Below are 24,647 nucleotides of genomic sequence, written 5' to 3' on the forward strand. Positions count from 1 at the left end.
GGAACTGCCATCCTGTAGAGGGCCCCACGACGGTAATGTTGCCCGCATTTCCGATGAAAAATTCACGTCGTACATAGAAGTATAGCTTCGTTAACGTGTTTGATAGGCGGTGGCCAATGTCAACCTACAGGACATTAGTAGGAGTCTTGTCAGTAGTACAATCTGGTACATACCATAGTCAAAGAGTATATGGTATCGTTGATGACATGCTAGGAATGTATGCTGAAAGAAACGCAAAAAACTTTAGCAAGGATCCGCTATTTCAGAACTCGGGCAAGTCGTGCGCATGCATGGAACAAGACGGCGGCCACCGTGGAGAGTGGTAACCTCAAAGTTCGCACGGATGCCAATGGGGTTCAGAATTCCAGTATCTTCAGCCTTGCTCTTGCCTCGGCCCCATATATGTCTCAGAACTACCTTTTACGCAGATCCATCACCATGATCTACTCTGACCGACAATACAATACCATAATGCGCGCACGTACAATGACTATGCTAAGGCTTAGCGCCAGCGGTGCGAATGGCAAGCATATGCGGCTGATTTTTCGACTCGACTAGGGGGCGATACATGGTCTGAAATTAAAGTAATCAATATCCATTATCTGCATAGCCATAGCAGACTCGGATACTCCTCCCCGAGAACTGCGTTCGGCGTTGACCGTATGGTATCAATGGTCGTCTGACCCACGTCATGTCAGGTAAGTGGATGCGATGCGGCGGAGTGGCAAAGTACAAGTAGCAGCTGACGATAGTCAAGTTTCGATAGAGGCTCGACTAGGCCGCTTCAGGGACTTCCCAAAGACCAGATTCCATTCATCTCCTGACGTGTGAACGACGGAACATGCGTATTAAGACCGGCCCAGAGTCTACATCCTCATTATAGTCGGAGTTGCGTGTTCAGTGGGAGAATGTTATCTGATGTCATGCCCGCCGCTGGACATTCTAACGTGGTAAGTGTATACTCGTCGAGTTTTCTGGTCGTGTCATCGATGCATTTGACTTGGCTAGAACACTGATCGTCTGGGACCAACAAGCCAGTGGCGTCAAGCGTTCTCTCCTCTGAGATTGTACCTCAAGGATCTCCGAGTTCTCTCGTTCGGGAATATAAGTACATATCGATCCTGGAAGCACTTGTGCGAAGTATCACGGTGCGCTCCCGTCACCGCAGCTTCTAGGTCCTGTGGTTTGATGTGCATGGCCTCAACAACAATGAGATTATAGGACGCCGTCGTCAAGAATGTATTAACTTCCGTACAGATCAATCAGTGCCCGTCCCATCAACGTTGAATCTAGTCTTGTTCATGACGGCCGCTCAACGCTCATCCTAGATGCGGTACTGCATACTCTTGGCGCTCACACATTTGGCTTGTTTCCGGTAAGTGTTACAGCAGGTAGGCTTCCAGTGATTAGGCGCAGCACGAACTTAATTCAGGGCCCAGCACAGTGGACATCGCCATTTATCGAACCGCCAGCCTATAAAACGGCTCTCTTCTCATCCCATTCCCTCAGTATTTTCGCCTACCATGATCACTTTCGTCGGTAACCAGAGCGAGGGCTTTTATATCAGCAACGGGAGCAAGTCGAGGTGGTCAGTGCGCTACAATCGTACAATCTTTATACCCTGTAATGACTCGCTACGTAGGCAGAATTGTCCCTCCGAGCTCGCTACCCACCTTCGTAGTGTGAACACTAGCCAGGTGCGGGGACTAGCCGGTGGCCCAGGGGGCAAGTATTGGCTGCGCACCTCTCAGGGGACTTGTAGGCATAGTTCCTCCGACCTCCGCATTCCTTGAATAACGATCCTCTGCAGATACTAATGGGACAGCCAGTGGAATTCCGACCTCTGACATCAGAATCTACGCATTTGGTGGGAAGGGCGACTGGTTCTCCAAGTCATCTGCCGGGGGCACTAAGTGGGGCAGCGTTGACCAGACTCTTCGCGATAAAATCGATGAAGTGGGGTCACGCAATATCAAGACGCTCTCGATCGGTACGAACGGCAGTTGGGCCATGACTTGGGGTAACAATCGTTGGTCCTGGCATGGCTGTCCGAGTCGACTCGGCGATAAGCTTAGAGCAGCAAGCTCGGTAGAGGTAAGCTTGATACTGGTACACATTTAAAATACGTGCTCATCCAGTGATTAGAATATCGTGTTGAGTCCTTTCAATTCCGACCACTGGTGGGTTGAGTATGGTAACGGAAATAGCGATTTCTGGTTGCCCAAGTCGTGGAAGGACGACCTTGATCACGTTCGTCATTGACAAAGGGCTAAACCCTCTTATTCATCCCTACCCTTGGATATACCTGTCGAACAAGTACGATGACGCATCCCATAGTTTGTATCTGAAATGAAAGCTTTGCCTGCGAAGTTATCGTTATGTTATGAGCGAATGACGGGTGTTTCGATGACACATTTGTGAACAGCGTGTATTACATTGCAATGTGTACTGGTGGATACAGATGTCCTCTACCTTCCAGTTCATGACCACACTTGACTCTTTGCCATCTGACCGGAGGTGACTTTTAGCTTCTCCAAAGGCTCAGCGCTCAAGGGCTAGCCTTTTGACCTCACTGGGTGGAAAGGCCAGACTCTGGGCCACCAGTGGTGTGAGTTTTTTCTGGAAAGATACTGAGATATAAGTTATTAGTCCACATGCACTTCAATTTGCCAAGGATAACAACAATAACACATACTTTAAAAGACTGATCATGCGACGACCAAATGCAGGCTTTGCATCAGAACACTTGAGCATTCAAATGACATCAATCATGGTGGGCCGCCGGAGAGGATCGTGGCTCATCAGCTGCCCGGCGGTAGCGGCTAACTGCTCATGGATTGGCGAAGGCGACTTGCAGTGAGCACACAACTCCTCAACAACCTTGCCACAAGACCACAAATCAGCTCGTATGGGATCATATGGTTTCTCACCCATTTCCGGCGCGATTTACCCCTCTGTGCCGAAGAGACCAGTTACCGTTTGACCAGTGCGTTTGACGCAAATCGGATGGCTGAAATCTATGATGGTCAGTCTCCCATACTCCGGCGGAATGACAATATTTGCGGGCTTCAGATCAAGGTGGGCTACGTGGTGTTTGTGCATAAACGCGATCGCTCCGAATAGTTGTAATGTGGTGTTCTTCAAGTGTTCGTCCAAATCTCGGAGACATCCAAGCCAACCCCCGGAGGGGGCAAATGGACAAACATCCCCTGGCTAGTCGACCGAAGCTGTATTGGACGAACCGTATGGTTCTTAGGAGAGTCGATCGCGTTCAGGTATTGGAGCACATCGACTTCAGTCTGACCCTTCGGCACGAACTTGAAGATTCCCGCTTCATTATTGCCATCCCACACATAGGCGACAAAAGGGTGCTAACAGGAAGTCATAGATTAGTTGCAAGTTCAGGGCTGTTGAGAAGTAGATGTAAAAAATTACCCCGAATAAAACGTACTCGACGACAGCAGCCCCCTCATCAGTACCAAAGACCCCCAAGTCATCGTCCAGATTAGGTTCGCCCTCCTCGGCGACGCTGCCTGGCGCACGCTGCAGAATGCCCGTCGACAATGCCCAGCCTGACTTGTCCTTTTTGTTCGAAAGTGATACTACCTTCCGGCCAATGTCGTTAATCTCCTGCAAGGCTCCTTTCTTCGATGGGTCTAGTTCCTTCTCCAGTTCAGCAATTACCCCTCGGAGATTATACAACTCTCGAAGAAAGTGTACCGCATTGATGCTTGCTTTAAGGTCGAAGTCCTTTTGGTGAATGTGTACCTGTCAGGGATATAGGTCGCGTTGGAACCACAGGTATGCAGCAATATTGCTATTATCTTACCTGCTTATCTGTGCCACCGCGAAAGATGTACCTCTCCGCCGTAGAATCGGACTTGAGGTATACACATACAACGAAAAAGTCCGCCTTCTAGTCGCTTTTCAAAATGAATTTTCCTACACGCACTGCCACTAGACCTTGCGCCAACATTCGATATCTATCTTCTTCGCCTGCCATTGAAATAACCTCCGACAAGAAAAAAGGGGACGAATAGCCGCGAAAAATAATGCTCCAATCGCTGACTGGCACATATTTCCGCCATCCACCAATCAGATCCGAAGGCTGTATAACCACCGGAAACTTCCAAGATACCTGTCTAGGGGTATCAGATTAGCTCATGCTTACTGGAGTATCAACAGCAACATAAGGAGACTACACACTCTCGAAATACACAGGGACTGTTCTCCGGGAGAGTCGGCACAAACAGAGGTCTAACGAAATATACCATGAAGTCACATGGCCTTGGAAGACGACGGTGTATCAGATGCCAGGTGCAGGTCTGGGACGTGGCAATGGAGGACATTGAAGAGTGTCACGATTTCACGGCGCTTGATGACCTGTATAACATCCTTCGAAGAGGAGAGTATCTCTTCGAATTCATGCTTATGGGAATTTTGGGGCACTTCTTCCAGGGATCTCGGCCCCGCCCTCTAACTGACAAAAATTAGGGGGAAAAGAACAGCAAGGGACTTGATACAAACATGTGGGATTTTGACATTCAACTTCTTTTCCATTTTCCCTGGACTCTCCGAGGAAAAAATTCCTCCATTCAGTATAACTTCGCGCTTCGTCCACTTCCCCTGAAAGCGCATTGTTAGCTGAAGTAGTGCGAACAGATCTGCATGATCGTTCTCGAGCTTTTGCACAGCTACAACAGGCGGGGCTGTGTCGAATCAAATCAGTAAAATAGCAAGTACACTAGGAGTAGATGATACATACGTTGGGAAAATTCCATCTCATGCTCAATGGTATAGAAAAAGTCGCATTTAAGCTGCGAAGATTGCGGCAATTTCGTCAGACTTTTGAACTTGTTTTTCAGTCCTAGATCTCTAGGTATAAGTGCCTGTATTCGGTCAGACGGGTTTTCCATCTCAGTCGCAACCCACCCGAGTATGTAGTCGTGTTCTTCCAGTCTGTCTCGCAGCGTTTTTCTTGTGTCGAAGGGCTTTTTTGTCTACAATTGGTGAAAATCGTGAATCATATATAACACGTGTTGCTGAACCACACCTTCCAAGGGCCAATACAACCCGGGTCGACTGGAGGCTGCCGTGAACCTCCTATGACGATTTTGAGGTCATTTACAGTGATGTTTGCTGCAAACATTTGGTGCCTCATACGGTACACCTCTCTGGAAAGTGAGTTAACAGGTACATAGTGCAGTCCTATTTCATCGGACATGTTGTTACTATGATACTTAACAGCCTGCAGCGCGGCGCGCAAACCTGCTTTCGCGTCCCGACCAACGCTCGGAGGCAGGTCTCCCAAATACAGCAATGCGTTTCAGGAATGCAGTATGTAAATAGATTTTGGAACAACAATTATCGTGTAGCAAATTTCCGTCTTGGAACCCATGATTCAACGTTTCAACACCCGGAGCAGCCAGATGCTCCCGCATACGAGGTCAAAGACTGCGGAGGACGCTGGCCTCAACGTGCTCCAGCTGCTCGACGACAGCAGCGCAGACCGCACGCAGCTCCGAGTCGTCACCGACCCCGGCGCGTCCGCACTTAAGTTCTCCCTCCTCGCCGTCTGCGACCACCTCGCTGCTTGCGATGCAATCTGCGACAGGCGCTCTGGACCACTTCTTTGTGAAGGAGTTCGCGAAGAAGACCAAGGCGCCGCTCGCAGTGCAGATACATGCGGATTTATTAGCAAGACCGACGAGGAGCTGTGCGACTGGTGAATATAATTATCCGTTCTATAGGAACCATGATCGAGGAGGTGTATTTACGCAGGAGCCATACCGTTGGGACTGTAGCGAATGCATCGCGTACAGCAATTGCTGTAGGTTTTCGTTGCTACCGTGCTGGACAAGTAACTTTCTTTGCAGAGCGTCGCATTTTGTTCTGACTATATACCCCTATTTAGTACGTAGATGCGTGCGTATAATCTCGCATGTGTCAGACTTGAAGTCTGCCTCCAGCCTCTGGCCATACGACAGCGCGGTATAGAGGGCATTTGCTTTGTGCAGCGAAGTTGAACACAGACAACCCTAGCTTGTGATTTCAAACGTTCGCAGCCGAGTTACAATCTACGTCCCACAAGTGACAGAGATGCATGACGCCAGAGCAGCTCTTCTTGAGTACAAGATGATGCAAAGGCAAGACATGAACTAACTGCGACAGGCATGCAGGGCGCGCAGTGGTGAGCAATGTCAAGTGAGATTCCAATGCAATGTGTCGATATACAGTCTGAAGTACTTTGTCACTAATCCATGTCGTCCATCTCAGCGTTGATACTTTCCTCTATGTACACTTCTACCACATCGATGTGATGCCACAACTACACCGTGTACCCAGCAGCCGCCAATGACTGCATTAGCGGTGCTACCACAGTGGGATCTGCCGCACCCACGAGCGTTTTGAGTGGTGCACCTTTTTGCGAAAGGTTGACCAGCTCCCGTCCGAGTAATTCACGAGGATCGCGTACGTAGGCTGCTGGGTCAACAGCGACCGTTTCTGACGCTGCTAAGCGCGAATACGCTGCCTGGTAGCCCGCATTTTGCTCTTCGAAATCAATGGCGGTGAGTCCCGCATCCGGATCGTCTTGCCCATCTTTTTTCGTTAGGTGCTGGGGTTCCTGGAACAGCTTCGCGAGAACGGCGAAGGTTGCCGGCCTTGTTATCATGAAAATTAGCAGTTCGACTACTCGAAAGGTGGTGATCAGTCATACCATGCTTGCACCGACGGCTCTTGAAGCATAAGGGTACTCTGCGTCAGTAGCCGGGTAAGGCCGACGGCAGCCACTTTGCGGTCCTTCGGAAGCAGTTTGGGAACCTGTGGGACAACGAAGTTGACAGTAATCTGAGACCACAGTCTGTGCATCATTGTGAGCGCTCAACATTATTTCCCGTGCATATCATGTAGTGAACTTACTGTGGCTGGATCTCTTCTACAGCACTTATGACGTAATCAGGGTTTAGTCCATCAACGTTGATGGCCATCATGAATGTAATGAAGTAGACGAAAAGGTAGACATATTTATCCGTTTTGCTGGTCTGCATCCGAGTCAGAAGAGTAACCATGATCGCACGGAAGTATTGTCGTAATTCGGATCTATAACCCAGTGAGACGATATCAAAACACTCGGACAACATCGAGACTTACGGTGGAATGTATTGGACGACAGACTGCAGTAGCTCGAAACCCCACGCATCATTGAGTTTCGACGGGACCAATCGCTGCTGTATGACCGCCAGGATGGCTGAATACTGGCCAGTGGCAACCAGCTGCTGTGCATCCCGGGCAAGGAAAGCCTTAAGCAATTTGACCAATCCGGGAATACTGCCCTTTTGTTGCCAACCAGCAGGAGTGAGGAGGAACGGAAGGAGGCTTCGGTACTCCGCAGGTACGTCCGTAGTATGCAACTCAAGCATTTGAGCGAGAACCTGGAAAACATAAGGAATGTATTCTGATACCAGCACTGTCAGAATCATTGGTGCAGTAGACTTCTGGCTAACGTACGGTCAATATCTTGCTGAAGGATGATCGTGAATGGGCCAAAGAGAGCTTGTTCGAATGTAGCCAGCGTGCTGGAATTGGCACCAACGACAAACCTGATTATCCCTCAATTAGCCAAGAACCACAGCTGGACTGTCGAGTCGCAACATACCTCATGAAGGCTGATAGAGTCTCGAAGATGTACTGATCGAAGAGAGGGTTGCTAGGATTCTTTGAGATGACACCCAAAATCGCGACTAGTCGTTGAAGGGTCCGCTCATATCCTGCTGCCAATGTTGAACGAGCAGTGATGATGACGCGCATAACACCTATTAGCAGTTGTGAGCTTCTAGTCACTTCCTTACTCAGAACCCGACGCATACATTTCATCAGATAGTCATTCTCGGCGATCTTTTCGGGAGTACCCGCAGACTCGATCTTCGTCAGCAACGCATCCAACAAAGGAGGCGCAATCTCATGAACATCAGCCTGAGTGAACCTAAGCAGTAACGTAAGAATTTGACTAGTGTGAACTAGCACAAATACTCACAGCAGTTGATTCCCTTGTTTAATGAACAGTATTCGTTCGATACTGATCGCAGCATAGGTATAACAGACGTAGTTGGCTGAGCCAAGATGACGCACGAGAAGCGGCAGAACGGAGAGAAGTTGCGGCTTGACAAGCTGTCACGAAAGGTGAAATCACGCATAACAAATTAGACAAGAACAGGGCCAACCTGGTTTCGGAATGTGTGAAGGAATCGGATTGCATCCACCTGGAGGATAGGATGGACACTATCCGCATCGGCCTGAAGGTCCTGGAATACGTGATCCGAGAAGAACTGGACAACGTCGACAAGAGCATTTATTGACGTCACCCCATGCTAGATCGTGGAAGTTAAGATTCAGCTATGGACCCTGTGTCACTCACTATTTAACATACTTGTGTCGTACTGCCACGTGTCGCAACAGCGGTCATCAGATATATGGCTGAATCCTTGGCACGCCAGTTGTCGGCCTTATTTGCGTTGTATTCCTGTAGGCCTTGCCCTATCCACGCACCGGCAACTTCGGTAGTCTCGCTTTCAAATCCGGACGACACCAACGCTCGAAGAACTTCGGCCGCAGCCTGTCGCCTTGTGATCGCGTCAGTGCTGACACCAGCCCCGCCGAGCGACGGGACAGCCAAGTCGAGTCGGATATATTCCAATGGGTCGTCCTCGAACTGCTCGATTTCGTGCTCTGGGTGATCGAAATAGGTGCGATAAGTACGAGCTCGACTACCCTACGGAATGCAGTACCTCGTAAGCCAACATTTGGGACAACAATGCCCTGAACTAAGTTGGAGATGATCTCTTTTGAGCCAAACAAGTCTTTGTAGTGCCCAGTACGAATAGCAGTCGAGACAAAGCGCAGTGATTGCGAGACGAGCTAGAAAGAGTCTCAGCTATGTATGTTCGACGAAAACGGTGCACTCACTCCATCATCAGCAACACTGGTCCGCTTGCCACCCCCAACTAAATCCCACACCTGTCGAACAATTGCTGGTACTGACGCGGAGCTCTGCAGCACCTCGGGATACAATTTTACGTAAAGCTGCGGTGCGGAGTGAGTATGCACAGAGGCTCTTTGGGTTAATCCTACTAACCTCAGCAATTTCAAGAATACCCGTCTTGATCTGCGATGGGAGCGATGGCGTTGTGTCTTCTGCCTGAAGAATAGTCAATGACAAGTGAGGACCTACAGCAAAAGCTCTTACATCATGCTGCAACTCTGGACGTTCCCAAGCTAAAAGCTGAACAAATAGACCGCTATCGGGCCCAAAAAATTGCACATGTGAATCCTCAATGTCCGGAGGCAGGTCCTGGCAGGTGAGATCATAATAGATATCGGCCAGGAGCACCTCTGCTTGCGCGATCTGCGCGAGGTTGGCAGGTGGGGGATTTGCGAAGAGAAGAGAGGTTGAATGCAGGAAGAGTTGGAGGAACGGTCGAGTAAAGCGAGAGAGGACATAGTTGATGACCGTGAACAAAGCATCGGATCGCGTTGCGGCGCGCCATGGTCGAAATATTGAATGGGCGGTCTCCAGAACGCCAATATTCACGTCATAATTGGTTTCAGAAAGAGAATATACGAGTTTCTGTACGGACAAAGGTCACGCGGGAGACAACCGAAAGCCACAATGCTCACATCGACCAGGTCCGTCCACCGCTCGGGGAAGTCGGTACTCGCAATCAATGAGATAGACTCTGCAACTTGTGCTCGCATTGCCTTGTCGGACGCGTTTGATAGCGCGATCATGGCAGGAATCAGTTCACCGCGTAACGTTGCCTTTTCTGCCTCAGGTATGGGTGGCTCCTCCTGTGATAATTTCCACAATCCTTGACGTACAGCGGATGGATATACATAAGGTCTTAAAACTCACGTCTTCCCATCTTGACTTTATGACATTCTTCAGATAGATACTTGCTGCAAGACGGACGGCGCGATCCTGCGACTGGTCTAGCACGAGCTGGAGAAGGGCAGAGAGAAATTCTGGCTGAGAACTAAGGTTTTTGAGACTCTGCTCTGCCTTTTTTCGTGATGAGGGATTGAGAGATCCAAGGAGAAGAGACGGCAGATTAGCCATCGCAGCCAGTTGGTCAAAGTCGAGAGGAGCTCAGTGGAAAGACTTCAAGAAACGGCACGCGTTTCGTCGCGTTCGTCCGCAATGCATGTGGCTAGTTCACGTGATTCAAAGTCAAGTCGCGTAGGCGCCCATGGTTGTGCCACACCTGCTCTCGCGTTTGATCAACTTGAATGTTCAACTATCATGATGAATTCGAAGTTGTATTAAACCTTTAAAAGGCCTTGACAAGCTGCGTAATGTATATTGAGATAATGGTGCCTAATACTGACGGGTATACCGAAATTGAGATTCCAAGAGGTTCCAGACCGCCTGATGATTGTTTTCAACACTTACATGCAACCTCTTATGGTAAGAGTTGTAATGATTCTTCTACATATGGACTCTGAATTGACTGATGAATTCTCAGATCCGAAATCAGTTTTGCCTTTGTTTTGAGCATCTGCCAATGTTCTCAATCTTTCCCACCGTATAGGACAACAAATTCAGTTTTTCGAGTAGTGAGCGCCGCTCTTGCTCATTCCCCTGCGATACTAGTCTTCTCGTACTATGCCTGTGACTTTCCGGGTCGCGCCACACCTTGCTGCGCAATTCGGAAAGGACTGCGGGAACTCCAATAAGACACCGAAGGATTTGCTACAAGCTGCGTGCGCGGGGCAGTGGGGACGATGTGAGGAGGTATTCCAAAGCTCCGTCCTGGAGGACGAAGTCGCGACTTTATATCCTCGGAGCAACGGCTTTGTATACACGGTCATGCAAGCATACAATACCCATCATCATTTGAGCTTAAGGTCAGACGACCGCCTCATCTTGGTTCATATAGTGACTGACTGGTTGCTCGTCATACCGAAGGCCAGACGATGTCTGGATAGCCATTCTGAGTCAATTCAGCTTCTAGTGAGTGGATCAGAGCTAACAGACGCTACTTGAAGTCTGACAATACGCACAGCATGAACTCTCATACAACGCTGTTACGCACTCTGTTTCCTAATCGCACAAAGAACGCCCTCAGCCTTGCTTGCGAGGTTGGGTGCCCTCGAAATCCAGTTGACTTCGGGAGCATGGCGCGTCAGACGACAGAGCACCTACACAAAAATGTATACACCTATGCATTGTCAAGTGTATGCCGCCTGATATTGACATTTCTGCAATACAGGTATGCGACGAAGGGTTGACGAGATGGATTCTCCCCGATTTCACAACAACAACGTTGGTCGATACAACAGTGTGCTCGGTGATGATGATGTCAATGGTCAATTCGTGAGTGTCTCGTGAGAACAAAGATCGAGATCTCACACAGTGCTCACCGCAGATGCTTCGTATTCGACATGCTTTGCGCCTGCGGTATACCTTCTGTGACACTCGAGGGCGAGAAGGCGGACTGGCAGAAGTTGCTGGACCGTATCGGCCGACTTGAATCCTTCGGCCCAGAACCTCGCACGTGGGCGGGGATGCTCCGCCCAATCCTCGGTCGCTTTGTGGAGGCGTTCGATGGTAAGCCGGACATCGAATTCTGGAATCATGTCGCGCACTATAATCCGACATCGTATGGTGCCGACGATCTCAGCGGCTGGATATCTGCGTTCTGCGTGTGGTCCAGCAAGGGTGCTTGGCAGGCGGGGACAACGAGTGTCGATGGATGTGAGTACGCTTCACCGACTCTCACTCCATGTCAAATACCGACTTGGTTTCCAGGTCAGGGTCTTGAGCGACGTCTCGTCCTCGACGGCGTAACCTACCCGCAGATGTCCACCATGTTCATACCAGAAGGTTACTGTGAGGTCGATATCACCCTGAATACTGGTGGTGCCATGCTGGACTGCTTGATGGTGGCAGGGCACATGGCGATGGGTGTCGCTGCGGTCACAGGACATGGATATGTCCGTGCACCGACCGGAAATATGGTCAGTCCCGCCCCTCAGTGGTTCGTGCTCTTGAAGAGCAAACACATACACGTAAGGCGCCGGTCGGTGTGGGACGATCTGTTTCCTCCTCCACTACCGCCGAAGTCAAAAGAACAAAGCCGATCGGCGACGGAGACACGCGCAGTAAGGACACAAGAAAAACAGCGGGACGTGTGTGCATCACACTGCGTGATTGCATGATCGCGGTCGTGGGGGTGCCGACTGGTATTGACAGCCGTTCGCTGAATTGGCGTCGCCATTTGCGCGCAATTCGCCCCAGAGCGCAGGCGTTCCGAGTTACGGCGTTCCACAGCGACGGATCGCACAATGAGCGTTCTTCAATATCTCTGTCAGGGCTGATCCCTCCCTCGTACACTGCGTGGAACTAGGCATCCTCCCGTTTTTGACGACCTGCGCCGCCACGACTATTGCCATCCGGGGTAAAGACGATGTTCCTTTCCTTACTTGGGGCTTCTCCCCTATCGTCGCGTCTCGTGTCATCATTATTGACGGTTCTGTATCATAGAAGAGATGGAATAGAATTTGTAGGTCGTACTGGAACGCTCACCATTGCCTCCATGATGTGCTCTTGGTCCGCATCTGCCAGAATATGACGTGCTATAAATTATACGAACGTGGTCGTGAGTCTGCGGTCTCGTCCTCAGTGTCTTCGACAGCCAGCTGAGGATGAGATCACTGAATCGCCTGATGCTCCCCCCAATAGATGCGACTTCATCTTGCCGTAATCCGATGGTTAGCATTCGAAGTGCTAGTCAGCTGTCGCCTCTCTTGAACGCGAATGAGTATACGCACTAAACTCGTAAAGCGACGGAGCAACGACAGAGCAAATGCCAAAAGATTCGGACAGCCTTCCATCTTTTGTCGCCTGGTTCTATTTATTGTTATCCGGGGGCTCGGGCTGGTGCTGGCTGCATGGAGCTGATTGCTGCCATATACCACTTTGTGCTGGCATACTTCTTCTCCCGACTCACTGCCCTAGCCTCTGAAGGGGTTTCCAAGATGACAACAGCAAGATTCTGACACCTACCAACACAAGCTCCGTGAGAGCACATGCCCATAGCGACAGGAGTCTGATTCAATAGAATTAGCAAACCCTTTGAAAGCTTTGGCGCTTTCAAGCTCAGAGGGAATTATTTGGCTCTTTGTAAATTTGCCAATGCACTATTATTAGTCGTTTGACATTGCCAAGATTCAGGCCAGGGCGGTGCACTCTATGAGCAATTTTGACAACGGCGCGTACCAGGCGCACGCATTCTACATACATGTTCATTTTATTGGTTGAACTCGTGCGACCCCGCGCGATCTCACACAGATCTGGACCTATGCAAATTCCCGCCGCATAATTGGTCTTTCAAGCTGGTCCCTGAAATCACTTAAGCCTGCACCCGACTTCTCATCCATTCAATTGCATGCGGATACGGGGCCACTTGGAGTTTGAATGTGGGGCCAGTGAACTTACAAAGAGCTCTCGTAAGAATCAGCCGGAAGACTCGGACATCAGGCCTCAGGATGCGCGCCAGTGCAGAGTAAGCTAGACAAGAGCGGCCCCACGACCGCCGCTCCCAATGCAGCCGCTGCATTCTCACGTCATGGGGACCGCAGTCATGTCAGATGCCTGTCCCTGGCTATTCTGAGCTGCAGTCTGCTCGTAAATTTCCAACATACGAGCTGTGGCGCCAGCCACTGATCCCCATCGAATGGAAGTCTGCGAACCAGCAAGCCGCATTCAGTATCACCATCCACGAGTACAATAGCAGATGCGAAAAAAATATTAACATTCCATTACGGGCTATCCGACTTTTGGAATATGACAGGGATATCCGGCTGATGATAGTAATAATACAATGGTGGAGAGCATAGTCGACCGCAAACAGTCCGCTGATCCAACTGATCGCCCATGCATCCAAGAGACCATACAGTGACATACACGGAACGCACTCAGTCAAGCCTCTGAGGGAGGTGCCCGACCGGAAGCGTGAACCAGCTCTCCTCACGTACAAGCAACTGAGCAGTGCCAACGTAGAATGCGATGAAGGCAGTGATGATACCCATCGCGCCGCCGGCCTTCGTCGTGCCGGTGGATGTTGACTGCACAAGTTTGCCTATCAGCGGAGCAATCCATCAGCACACGCGTCAAGATATACGGGATGCCATCACGTACCGATACCGAGCAAAAGGAAGGTAATCGCCAAGCACAGGAATAATGCAGCAAGCCCGAGGGTTCGCCGCGTTGAAGCAATACTAGTTACGGCGCAGGGCGATCAGCTCAGTCAGCAGGAAGAGATACGCCAGAGGCACATACAACAAGAGGGATGTGATGATAAACCACATCTCCAGGTATAATCCGAGCATGTTGTTGAGCTCGGTCGTGTTGTCCGCATACGCAGCAAGGATGCCCGATCCCGGAATAAAGATCGTCGCATAAGACATCCAGAAACCACCGAACATGGAGAATGCTGGGAGGGGGGCATGAGGGACAGGTCAGGCCACAGATACTGGGGGAGACTGACCTGTAGCACCAAAGCTGTTGCCACAGGCGAATTCCCACATGCCCGCGAGAAGCTGGCAGAGTCCACCGACGAAGAGGGCCATCGACGCGACTGCGTTGGGAGCATTAATGTCCCGTACGCCCGCGTTAACGAAGGACAACCAAAGAGTAGTGGAAGCAAAAGCGAACAAGCCACTGTGAAAGACGACCTGATGAGAACGGGCTACTCAAGCCATTTAAGAGTAACAACGCACAGCGGCCCAGGGTTGCCCAACTTCCTCAGTTGCGCAGGGGAGGGCGAAGGCCGCATCGTCGAATGGGAAGTAGGGTAGTTCACGTCCACCTGGGTGATCTCGCCGCTCTCTGCTTTCTCAGCTTTCTCGAAGGACATGGTGAATGCGCAGGGAGTTTGAGCAAAGTAGAGCAGGGAGCGACAGGCGTTGGTGGGAAGGACGAAGAGAAGGCAAAAGGGCGGGCGCCGGGCCTTTAACCAGATGGCTTACGTAAGGTGTAGCAGCCGGAAGGGGAAAGGGAAAGACAGCAGAGTGTGCCGACCTTCTCAGATGACCATTCTGATGGGTCGGCATGGATGGAAAAACCTTGTGAGCACTTAGTCTGCCCTCGCTTGATGCCCGTGTGGCGTCCGGACCCCATTGCCCCACACTGTTCCCGCCTGTCCGACGTGTCCAGTGTCAACGGCAGACACCATCGTCCGCACAGACACCGCAGGGGCCTCGCCGGTGTCGCCGTCCGACGGTGCCAGACAGAAGTGCGAAGTTGAACAGCATTCGACGAAGGACACGAGCGCGAGAAATTGCTTCCGCCTCGCGCCTACCGTCGGCTGCTGTTCAATCTTCGGGGCGGGGTCGCCACATCCATCAAACGCAGGCTACATCCCTGGAAGACCTGGCGCCACGTCTGCTGACAACCCGGGTTGGATCAGACGAGTATCAGGCGGACCCAGATGCAGAACCAGCAAGGTTAACGTCGACTGAGTAGTCAGCCGAGGCTCTGCCGGGCGGGAGCGTCACCCCAATTTAGGCCGCCGAACGCGGGGTACAACACCACTTGTTCCATCAGACGTGCCTTGGGCGTCTACAACTCGTGCAGCGACTTGCCCACCTGAGTAACGACCAGCGAGTAAGGTCCGGGCCAGAGGCATGCTGCCGCAGGTCAGCCGACCTAGATGACCATCCTCACACCCAGCGGGTCGTCGTTAGAGAAGATGAGGATTATGAGGACCACAAAAGGAGACACTGCACACCCGAGGTACAAGCCATGGCCCAGACCCAGCGTATGAAACCACCACTCCGATCTCCTGAGGTTGACGAGGTCGCAAGGGCAACAGGCGCAAGTTGCGCAACAAGGGGTGAAACGCGCTACCGCCGCCGCCAAGTCCTTCAGGCGACGCGCTTCCACCAGCAGTGAAAGCGTAGAGGCGGCCGAGAAGACCAATTGGGCCGCACAGAGGTCTCCCGGTCAATCGTCGATGTCGTGCAAGCATCAAAACAGTGACCAAGAGCAATCGAGAGTCGGCGTCGGCTCGGATGAGACACCATAGTGGTACAGTTCATAGCTCCCCAGCTGCAGCACTCCCAAGCGTAGACAGTGCAAACTCGTTCAGAACAGTCCAGAGCAGAGAAAGAGCAGGGCAGGGGCAAGCAGCGAGGTGGGGAACGCTCGCGTAGCCGGCGAGCCCATGCTGTATTTAAGGCAGAGGCGGGGTACAGAAGCCAAGAAGCCGCACTTCAAATTCCTGTCCGGAGTGCGGTTCTCGCATCCGCTCTGAGCGATCCCCTGACCGCCAAGCGTCATACTTTCCTCATGGTATGCGGCCTCTTGCGGTACCGAGTTGCATAAACTAGGTTGATCATACCTAGACGGAGTTAGGGTGGACGCCTCTTGCCCGGCGTGGCGCGGCATGAATAGGAAACACGCTGCCATTGGGCACTGGGCTGCGTGCGCGAACGCTGACGACGGCAAAGTTGGAGAGCAAGTCAAAAGGAGGACAAGAATATACGCGCGAGACAAGAATATATGTGATGAGGGTGGAAAAGAAGGTGGGGATCATGTTCTACTGAATGGGATCCAATATTAGCTCGTGGCCGGATGGTGAACACCTGATGGCAAGCGTCTCCGGCTTCGACTTCTTCTCGACGGCCGTGGTGGCCTCTGGTTGAGAGGCAGGAATAGAGCACTGCCGATGGTGTAGAGACACAAAGCAGGAAAGGCGCATACAAGGACGGTGGGAGGAGGAATAGGGGCACTTGCATCCGACACAGTGGACTGTGAGCGCCTGTCGTTCTTCACGTACTACATCGATGAAATACCAGCTCGAATGAGGACAACGTAGACGACCTTCCTGATAGATGAGGGTCCTGTTCACCAGTGGACGGAACACAGCAAACCATATGCGGAGGTGCATGTGTCCGCAGGCGCGAGCATGCGGAAGCGAAAGGCGCCGGCTCCGCACAAAGGGGGTGAGTGTATAGATTCACTGTGGCCAGCGGACGCGACGAGGGACGGTGTCCAAGGAGCAGAAAGGTTGGCAGATGTCGATGTCGATGGGTATATGAGTATCTAGACGAGTATCAATGGAGACGTCCGATCAAGAATCCCGGAACGGAAGGACGGAGGACCTCGCGCTGAGAGCGCGTCGGAGTCCCGCTGTAGTTGGGAACATTAACATGGATGCATGGCGAGGCCCAAAGATCATAACCATCAGCTGATGAACTTACATACAATGATCATACGCACATTCGCCCGTGGACTCGAGTAAGGAGGATCGCAGAGTCCAACCCATTGGATAGGCTCCGGTGCGCGTCTAATTACTTTCCGACATTCCAACGGCCTGCAGGCTGCACCACACGCGAGGACACAACACGGGTTGAGGTGGCAAGACGAGTGGAATCAAACCCAAGGTACGCAGCCAAGAGACATCGGTCAGTTCATGGATGAGAAAAAGAACCAATGGATGCATCCGTCGAGAAGCCCGGAACGGAAGGGCGGAGAGCCCCCCTGAGAATATCGCAGCCCTGGGGTTGCTGAGAGATGACGATGGTCGGGACGACGCACGACAAACAACAAGATGCTTGTCATCGACTGATGAACTCGCCCTCGTAGCCAGTGACTATGACTATGAGCGCTTGGTGCAAGGGAGGCAGCCAGACTAGTCCGTAAGGCCAAATATCAGGGCGAGTCCTCGTTGATAATCTCGTCGTGTGTCGGGTTCCCCTGCAGGATGGATATAGACGTGATCTGCGCCTTTGTGGCGACTCACATTTTCAAATCAAGAGCTAACGGAGGGAGCACCATGTGGAGACCGTAGACGTCCACTAGCGGATACCCAGAACGGAGGCAAAAAAGATCGCGAGGGGCAGCAGCATAGCGGGGGCAAAAGAAAACCCAACACCCTCGTCTATCCAGGCCTTATATCACTTTGACCATGCACCGTTCTCGTCCGGACGTGGGACTGGATCATAACCGGCGGCCTCACACAAAGTCCCTAATGGCTCCGACGCGCAAACTCGCGTTCAATGGGGAGAAGCCCCCATCCGGTCGGTTGGCGATGTAGCCGGTGCGCGAGCGGACGGAGCGGAAGCCTGCTCAGGCGCTCCGACGCGGGCGTCTTTTTCATCCATCCGACTTCGCCCGAGCTATAGTACGAGTAAGTAACGGTAAGCAGCAAGTTTGTAACCTGCTGTGTTGTCTGTCTCTCGCTTGTGCGCTCGACTTCACGAGTCTTGCTCCCCCGCCTTCATCGTAGCAACATGGCTCAATATCGTACTTTTCCTTGCTGGACCCATGTTCGTCGCTGACCGGGGCCCGCGGCGTCTTTCGTGCTGTCACTCCGCACCAGCCTTGCCCAGCCTTACACTTGGCTCACACCCACGACGTACACTTCGCGCCTTCGCGCACCCATGTCTGCGCAGCGTGCTGGAGGTGCTTGGCAGCCCCAGGAGGCACTGATCCTCACACGGGGCTCCGTGGGGCGCCCAGCGAAGCTCGCCGCGGATGGAAGGCAGACCAGGCTTCGCCTGCTGGGATCCTGCCGCCGTCACCGCCATGCAGTGCGCACGGCGGCGTCGCGCTCGCCGAAGCACAGCGGTACGTCCTCGCACACAATTTTCTGATGTCCCATCACTCCGGATCCTGGTGCGGTTGTAAACGGTGGGCATTTAGGCAGGCAGACCGGCAGAGGGCAGCGAGAAGGCGCGAGCGGGACGTCTCGGAACAGTCGTTGGGCTACAGGATAAGTGTTCGCGCGGATGATGTTGCGACAGGGAAGCGAGCTGCGCAGTGCATGCACGGTTGGTCTAGGTGATGATTCTATTGCCTGCGGGGACTCGTGTGCTCTTGGTAAGTCACCTGAGGTGAGGTATAAAAGACGGAAATTGTTGGAAAGGTGATTCTAGCGGGCATATCGTCGCTTGTTTTCCCATCTGCGACTGTGGATCTCACTGGTGCTATGGGTGGTTAAAGGGGACCTTTGGGGGTTTCATTGTTTGGCTAATGGGGTGTCTTTTCCCTTGCCCGTGGTGGTAAAATATCTGGAAAACTTCAGTCCTGGCGAGACTTGTCAATTTATATGACTGATTTATGGGGTGCTTATTTCCAACAACGGTTTCTATGGGGAAACGCGGTACATATGAGTTGCATTTCATTTTTTTAAACCTCTGCTCTGGGGCACCCATCCCCGAGTCCTCCCGAAGGGACCCTCGTCCAAATTTGGAGAGGGGGCGGCTTTGAGGCGGCTCCGGTGCGCAGATCGATATCTTAAGCGCTCCGACAGACTTTCACCCGCACCTGATCCTGGCTTCCATCCCGGCCTGACTCGGGCCTCATCTCAAAAGTTCGTTGAAAGCTTGTGCCTGAATCTCCGCAGCACAGTTGACGAGATAAATTCGTGCCCCACATTGTGAATGCCACTGTCAGATCGGCTGGACATGTTTTTATGGATCACCTGCTTTGTGCAGTTGTTCAGTAGTTCCAATGAATGCAAACATTTTACTCGAAGTCAAGACAGTGCCGTCACGGTGCCTTGCAAGGTTACCCAGCGAGAGCTCGCCTTCGCCGTGTCTTGTTGAGCCTGTATTTCCATCGCATACATGCACGATCTGTGTGCGTGCGTGGGTCTGAGCGACGGTCATATTGTCAAAAGAAAACGCGACTCGGACTCGGTGAACTTTGGACTCATTTCGAATTTCCAGGACGCACTTGTCACATGATATGTCTAGGGCAGGTCTTAGTTCACCGGAAGCTTGGACTTCGGGCGAAAACTAAAGACATTGAACGACTTGTCGTACATATCAAGGATTTCAGGTGGGTGATACCGTGCTACTCTTACATCGACTAGATCGTTGCGTGAATCATCTGTCATCCCTTTTCGAGCCAGCGGCACACCCGAAATCTCTCAATATGTACGGATGATGCGCATTACGACTGAGGCGGCCATAAGCGTAAATCGATGTGGTCTTTGTCTGTCCTTGCACGAGCAGTCAGTGTGGATGGATGAATCCGTTGAACAATTTCACGAATGTGTTCGATAATCTGCAGAATATGCTGACAGTATCTGGATAGGTCCAAAACAAGTGCTGCCGAAACATCTCCAAGTTCTGTGCTTGTTCTGTGCTGTTATCATCTTAAGAGGCGCATCTGGGCCCGGCATTTACTACAATCTGTGATGCGGTGCAACGAGAACACGATCATAGTCGACAAAGACGTCGTACTCGTGCCCTATCGGTGAGTATATACGCCTGCAGTTGGTCCTCTCGAGCAGCCGTGCTGATACTGATACTGTGTATTGTTCACGTCTTAATCGACAGACCCGAGCACGTCGCCGTCAGTTCTTTCCTCAGGAATACCCAAGCGCAAACAATGAAGCTCTTCCTGATCATGCATTTATGCAGATAGAAGTATCATGAATGGATGACGAGTGCGGAGCTGCGCGAGTTGACTGCGAGCGAGCCACTGACCCTCGAAGAAGAGTATGAGATGCAGCGTACGTGTGTCATTTGGTTTGAATCTAGGTTCAGGCAGACAAGTGTCAGCTGACTGCTCGCTTGAGCGCAGAGAAGTGGCAGACTGACGAAGACAGTGAGCATGGATTACTGCCGTAAAAGCTGTTCAGCTGACTCGGCCTGGCCCACGAACAATGATCCCGATTTGCCCCTCCATGCTTCGCCTATACGCAAACATCCAGAGCTAACGTTCATCATTCTCGCCCGCCCCCGTGATGCCGACGATCCGAGTGCACCGAGTACACTGACGCACGCCGACGGCGACGATAATTTAGATATTCACTCGCTGCCTATGGTCGGCGATGTCAACCTTTTCCTCAAGGGCACGCCGGAGGACGAAGACTTCGAAGCCGAGGCAGAGGTTATGATCGCGGGTGTGTGTACAGTGCTGTTTGCCGATCGCGATCGGCACTCACTATCAGAATCCGACAGAGCCTGCATTTCGCCGACGCGGCCTCGCCCTGGCTGCACTGGAGCTCATGCTGTCGTATGCCACCTCCCCATCCGCACCGGCTCCGCTGCCTGTTCCGCGCGAGAGGCTCGTCGCACGCATCGCGGAGACAAATGAGCCCAGCGTGCGTCTGTTCGAGCGTCTCGGATTTGCCGTGACCCGTCGCGTGGAGGTGTTCCAGGAGCTCGAGATGCGCTGGGGGGCTAAGGAAGGGGCGCATGTAGAGAGGTGGCGAGAGGGGGTGACGAGGACGCTCCAACTTCGGGTAAGGGAAGGACGTCTCACGCCGTGCGGCACAGGCCGAGATGACTCTTCGTAGAACTTTACGAGTGTACGGGAGATGTTGACCCCATAGATTACGATTTCAGATATGTCAGACGAGTCCCACGCTGTGCTTCGACTCTTCGACCTATTGGTTGAAACCGAGGAGAAGTAGACGGAATTGTGTAGAAGTGCTAGGCTCCCGAGTTCAGGCAACGCGTATATGTTTCGCGAGTCTTCTTGCGCTGCTACTTGCATTTATCCTGGACGATGCACACCCAGGTGATTGATACGACGTCCCGAACAGAATCTTGGCTACTTACGAGCTGCTTACGAAGGAAAAAGAGTGAAATGCTGGAACCTTGGCTCACGGCTTGTGATAGTATATCCGAGGTGATAGGTGTGTCTATTCATGGATTGTATCGATATAATCAGTCACATCGCCAGTGTTTGGTGCGTACTACACGTCTTCTCCCTCTCCACTGCATGTGCAGGAATCGACATTGTCGAGACCCATTGAACTATGCGAAACGTCGAAGACTGTCAGCAGGTGCATTGCGATGGAGAAGACTTGGTCCAGTCGCTGCGGCCCTGCGGAGGCGATCGGGCACGTGGGCGCATCAATGGGAGAGTCCCGGATGTTTTCGCAGCGCTGTTCAGTGTTTTGCCACCCACCTCCGTGTCCGTATTCACACAACCCGGCCACTTCGTCCGCCCGCGTCGACTGGCGGATGTCTGCAGTGAATATGGTGGGGCTCGCGAGCCCACTGTCGTCGTCGGGCGCAACGCCAAGGACGACCCGTCTGTTGAATGTGTCCCGTGCGCGGCGTGCGCGCACCAAGGACGCACGCTTTGATTCCGCTTCAAGCCACCGATCCTGCGATTCGGTGAGATTCTTTGGGCAGCTGACCAACAGATAGGAGGGCCGGGCCTCCTCTCCTCTTGCGTGATCACATCCTTCACTCCCTGATTTACAGGGCTGGCCTTCGCAGCGGAACAGATATAAGTCAGCGCGATCGCCCTTACCCTTCGTCTCTATCCCTCATTTATCGCCGTCACCATGCCCTCCGTCTTTTCTCATACGTTCAGTACCCCCGTCTTCAAGGGCTCCGTCGAGTTCTCGACTGGGATCTATGTTGACGGCCAGTTCATCGATGGCTCAAATGGGTCTACGATCGAGTATGTCGCGATGATTTTGGCTGTATCCATTCTTTTTGACTCGCTCGTGCAGCGTTATCAATCCCTCCGACGGCAAACTTATCACCAAAATCTCCGAGGGAACCTCCGTTGACGTCGACGCTGCCGTAAAAGCTGCTCACCGCGCATTTGAGACCACTTGGGGTCTCCATACGTCCGGCCGTGAGCGAGGTGTCCTGCTAGGCAAGCTTGCGCAGCGCATCGAGGAGGACATTGACAAAGTCGCCGCCATCGAGGCTCTTGATAATGGCAAGACTTTCACCTGGGCCAAGGATGACCTCACGGCTGTGATCAACTGTTTCCGTTATTACGCTGGCTGGGCGGATAAGAATCAGGGAAAGACGATTGAAACCTCCGAAGCGCAGTTCGTGTACACCCGTCACGAGCCTATTGGCGTGGTCGGCCAGATCATCCCGTGGAACTTCCCAGGTGCGTATGGCTTCGGATGATGTGGTATCATTGTCTGATCGCCATATTCAGCGCTGATGCTCGCATGGAAATTGGGTCCCGCTCTTGCTACTGGAAACACCATTATTCTGAAGCCTTCCGAGTTTACACCGCTTTCGGCTCTCTACATCGTAAAACTCATCCACGAGGTCGGTTTCCCAGCAGGTGTTGTGAATGTCGTGAACGGTTATGGTACCACTGTCGGCCAAACTATCGCGGAGCACATGGACATAGAGAAGGTTGCATTCACTGGCAGCACTCTTGTCGGCAGGAAGATTATGGAGGCAGCTGCCAAGTCAAACTTGAAGAATGTCACACTCGAGCTTGGCGGAAAGAGCCCGAATATCATCTTCGATGACTGCGATTTGGAGCAGGCCGTTAACTGGGCTGCTTTCGGTATCTTGTAAGCTTGATTGATGAATCTTATGCATTTATCCGATTATCCGACTAACAATTACTCCACAGCTACAACCATGGTCAGACGTGCTGCGCAGGGTCGCGTGTCTTCGTCCACGAGAAGATCTATGACGAGTTCTTGGCGAGGTTCACTACGCGCACGCAGAATGTCAAAGTGGGCCACCCCTTCGAGCCAGACAACTTCCAGGGACCTCAGGTCTCCCAGGTGCAGTACGACGTGCGTATCTGCTGCTTCGGATATTATTTTGACAGACATGCTGACAATATGTACTACGCAGCGCATCATGGGCTACATCAAGTCTGGAAAAGAGGAGGGTGCTACATTGCATATCGGTGGCGAGCGGATCGGCACGGAGGGATACTTCATCCAGCCGACGATCTTCACAGATGTAAAGCCACACATGCGGATAGTGAAGGAGGAGATCTTTGGGCCAGTTGGCGTCTTGATCAAGTTTACCGACGACGACGACCTGATTCACCAGGCGAACGATACGGTGTACGGACTCGCGGCGGCAGTGTTCTCAACGAACATCAACCGGGCGCTCCAGACTGCGCACAAGCTCAAGGCGGGCACAGTTTGGGTCAACTCGACGAACAATCTGCACCCGGCAGTGCCATTTGGCGGGTACAAGCAGAGCGGTATCGGCCGGGAGCTCGGCGAGTACGCATTGGCAAAGTGAGTATTTCTCTGTTCTCCCGTGAGAATATACGTGAGAGGTGCTAAACTGTCCGAACAGTTACACACATGTCAAGTCCGTCCAAGTGAACCTGGGTATGAAGAAGGCGTAGACGGCGGTGGGCGTCGAGTGGCCACTGGGAGGAGTGTTGGCTGACCCCGACGTGGATTCTGTAGCAAATCATCAAATGTATAACTATGGGCGTGTACTAGTACATACGAGTCAGCCATCGTGAAGGACAATGAATATATCCGAACGACTTGAAACGGCTGAAGATTGTAAAGCTTCTAGGTTAGGGTCTGGACATCTGTGCTCGGCGCTCATCCAACTTCGTGTGCCTGGGCCGTATCACCTTCGACACCGTTGGCTCGGAACCTCAGATAGCCCTAGTTTTTGTAAGATGTACATACTGAAGAAGACCTACTGCTTCATCTCATCTCGCTAGCGTTTCAGCTTTGTCGTCGCTGCTATAGGGTTCTTTCTTGGTTTGTTTCAGTCAGCAAGCAGTGAGTGCCGTAAGAGCTGAACCTCGGCCAACAGACTCGGGCTTGGGAGACTTATATTCTTTGATAAAAATTCTCCTTCTCAGGCTTCTTTGAAACGACACCGATTTCTGGAGCTGCTTTGTAAATGATGATATCATGGCGTATGTG

The 24,647-nt window shown here is 52.0% G+C and overlaps 7 protein-coding genes across 7 annotated transcripts; 4 read left to right on the forward strand and 3 right to left on the reverse strand.

The window, feature by feature from the left end:
• Window positions 1-1,523: 1,523 nt before the first annotated feature.
• FIBRA_04808 (uncharacterized protein) lies at window positions 1,524-2,262 on the forward strand (the record flags this gene model as incomplete). Its single annotated transcript, XM_012326595.1, has 4 exons — window positions 1,524-1,588; window positions 1,643-1,758; window positions 1,811-2,094; window positions 2,146-2,262. The coding sequence occupies 4 exons, from the start codon at window positions 1,524-1,526 to the stop codon at window positions 2,260-2,262; spliced, it is 582 nt and encodes a 193-aa protein (XP_012181985.1).
• Window positions 2,263-3,140: 878 nt separating this feature from the next.
• On the reverse strand, window positions 3,141-5,224 carry FIBRA_04809 (uncharacterized protein; the record flags this gene model as incomplete). The annotated part of the gene is made up of 8 exons (XM_012326596.1): window positions 3,141-3,371; window positions 3,436-3,768; window positions 3,830-3,916; window positions 3,953-4,142; window positions 4,283-4,476; window positions 4,528-4,709; window positions 4,766-5,000; window positions 5,054-5,224. 8 exons carry the CDS (start codon window positions 5,222-5,224, stop codon window positions 3,141-3,143), a joined length of 1,623 nt encoding a protein of 540 aa, XP_012181986.1.
• Window positions 5,225-6,328: 1,104 nt separating this feature from the next.
• On the reverse strand, window positions 6,329-10,114 carry FIBRA_04810 (uncharacterized protein; the record flags this gene model as incomplete). The annotated part of the gene is made up of 16 exons (XM_012326597.1): window positions 6,329-6,662; window positions 6,719-6,862; window positions 6,922-7,101; window positions 7,153-7,456; window positions 7,510-7,601; window positions 7,658-7,814; window positions 7,869-7,984; window positions 8,036-8,169; window positions 8,223-8,369; window positions 8,429-8,727; window positions 8,787-8,916; window positions 8,965-9,081; window positions 9,134-9,196; window positions 9,245-9,625; window positions 9,676-9,846; window positions 9,911-10,114. The coding sequence occupies 16 exons, from the start codon at window positions 10,112-10,114 to the stop codon at window positions 6,329-6,331; spliced, it is 2,973 nt and encodes a 990-aa protein (XP_012181987.1).
• A 546-nt stretch (window positions 10,115-10,660) lies between these two features.
• FIBRA_04811 (uncharacterized protein) lies at window positions 10,661-12,346 on the forward strand (the record flags this gene model as incomplete). The annotated part of the gene is made up of 7 exons (XM_012326598.1): window positions 10,661-10,902; window positions 10,964-11,008; window positions 11,061-11,208; window positions 11,268-11,371; window positions 11,424-11,752; window positions 11,807-12,186; window positions 12,251-12,346. 7 exons carry the CDS (start codon window positions 10,661-10,663, stop codon window positions 12,344-12,346), a joined length of 1,344 nt encoding a protein of 447 aa, XP_012181988.1.
• Window positions 12,347-13,974: 1,628 nt separating this feature from the next.
• Window positions 13,975-14,915, reverse strand: FIBRA_04812 (uncharacterized protein; the record flags this gene model as incomplete). The annotated part of the gene is made up of 5 exons (XM_012326599.1): window positions 13,975-14,138; window positions 14,198-14,277; window positions 14,339-14,492; window positions 14,547-14,719; window positions 14,779-14,915. The coding sequence occupies 5 exons, from the start codon at window positions 14,913-14,915 to the stop codon at window positions 13,975-13,977; spliced, it is 708 nt and encodes a 235-aa protein (XP_012181989.1).
• Window positions 14,916-20,207: 5,292 nt separating this feature from the next.
• Window positions 20,208-21,350, forward strand: FIBRA_04813 (uncharacterized protein; the record flags this gene model as incomplete). The annotated part of the gene is made up of 7 exons (XM_012326600.1): window positions 20,208-20,266; window positions 20,350-20,365; window positions 20,438-20,525; window positions 20,597-20,620; window positions 20,655-20,918; window positions 20,977-21,260; window positions 21,315-21,350. The coding sequence occupies 7 exons, from the start codon at window positions 20,208-20,210 to the stop codon at window positions 21,348-21,350; spliced, it is 771 nt and encodes a 256-aa protein (XP_012181990.1).
• Window positions 21,351-22,316: 966 nt separating this feature from the next.
• Window positions 22,317-24,106, forward strand: FIBRA_04814 (uncharacterized protein; the record flags this gene model as incomplete). The annotated part of the gene is made up of 6 exons (XM_012326601.1): window positions 22,317-22,435; window positions 22,488-22,882; window positions 22,934-23,303; window positions 23,366-23,534; window positions 23,596-23,993; window positions 24,055-24,106. The coding sequence occupies 6 exons, from the start codon at window positions 22,317-22,319 to the stop codon at window positions 24,104-24,106; spliced, it is 1,503 nt and encodes a 500-aa protein (XP_012181991.1).
• Window positions 24,107-24,647: the final 541 nt, after the last annotated feature.

This window comes from Fibroporia radiculosa (genome assembly GCF_000313525.1).
Source record: "Fibroporia radiculosa TFFH 294 genomic supercontigs, scaffold3494, whole genome shotgun sequence".
NCBI classification, from domain to species: domain Eukaryota; kingdom Fungi; phylum Basidiomycota; class Agaricomycetes; order Polyporales; family Fibroporiaceae; genus Fibroporia; species Fibroporia radiculosa.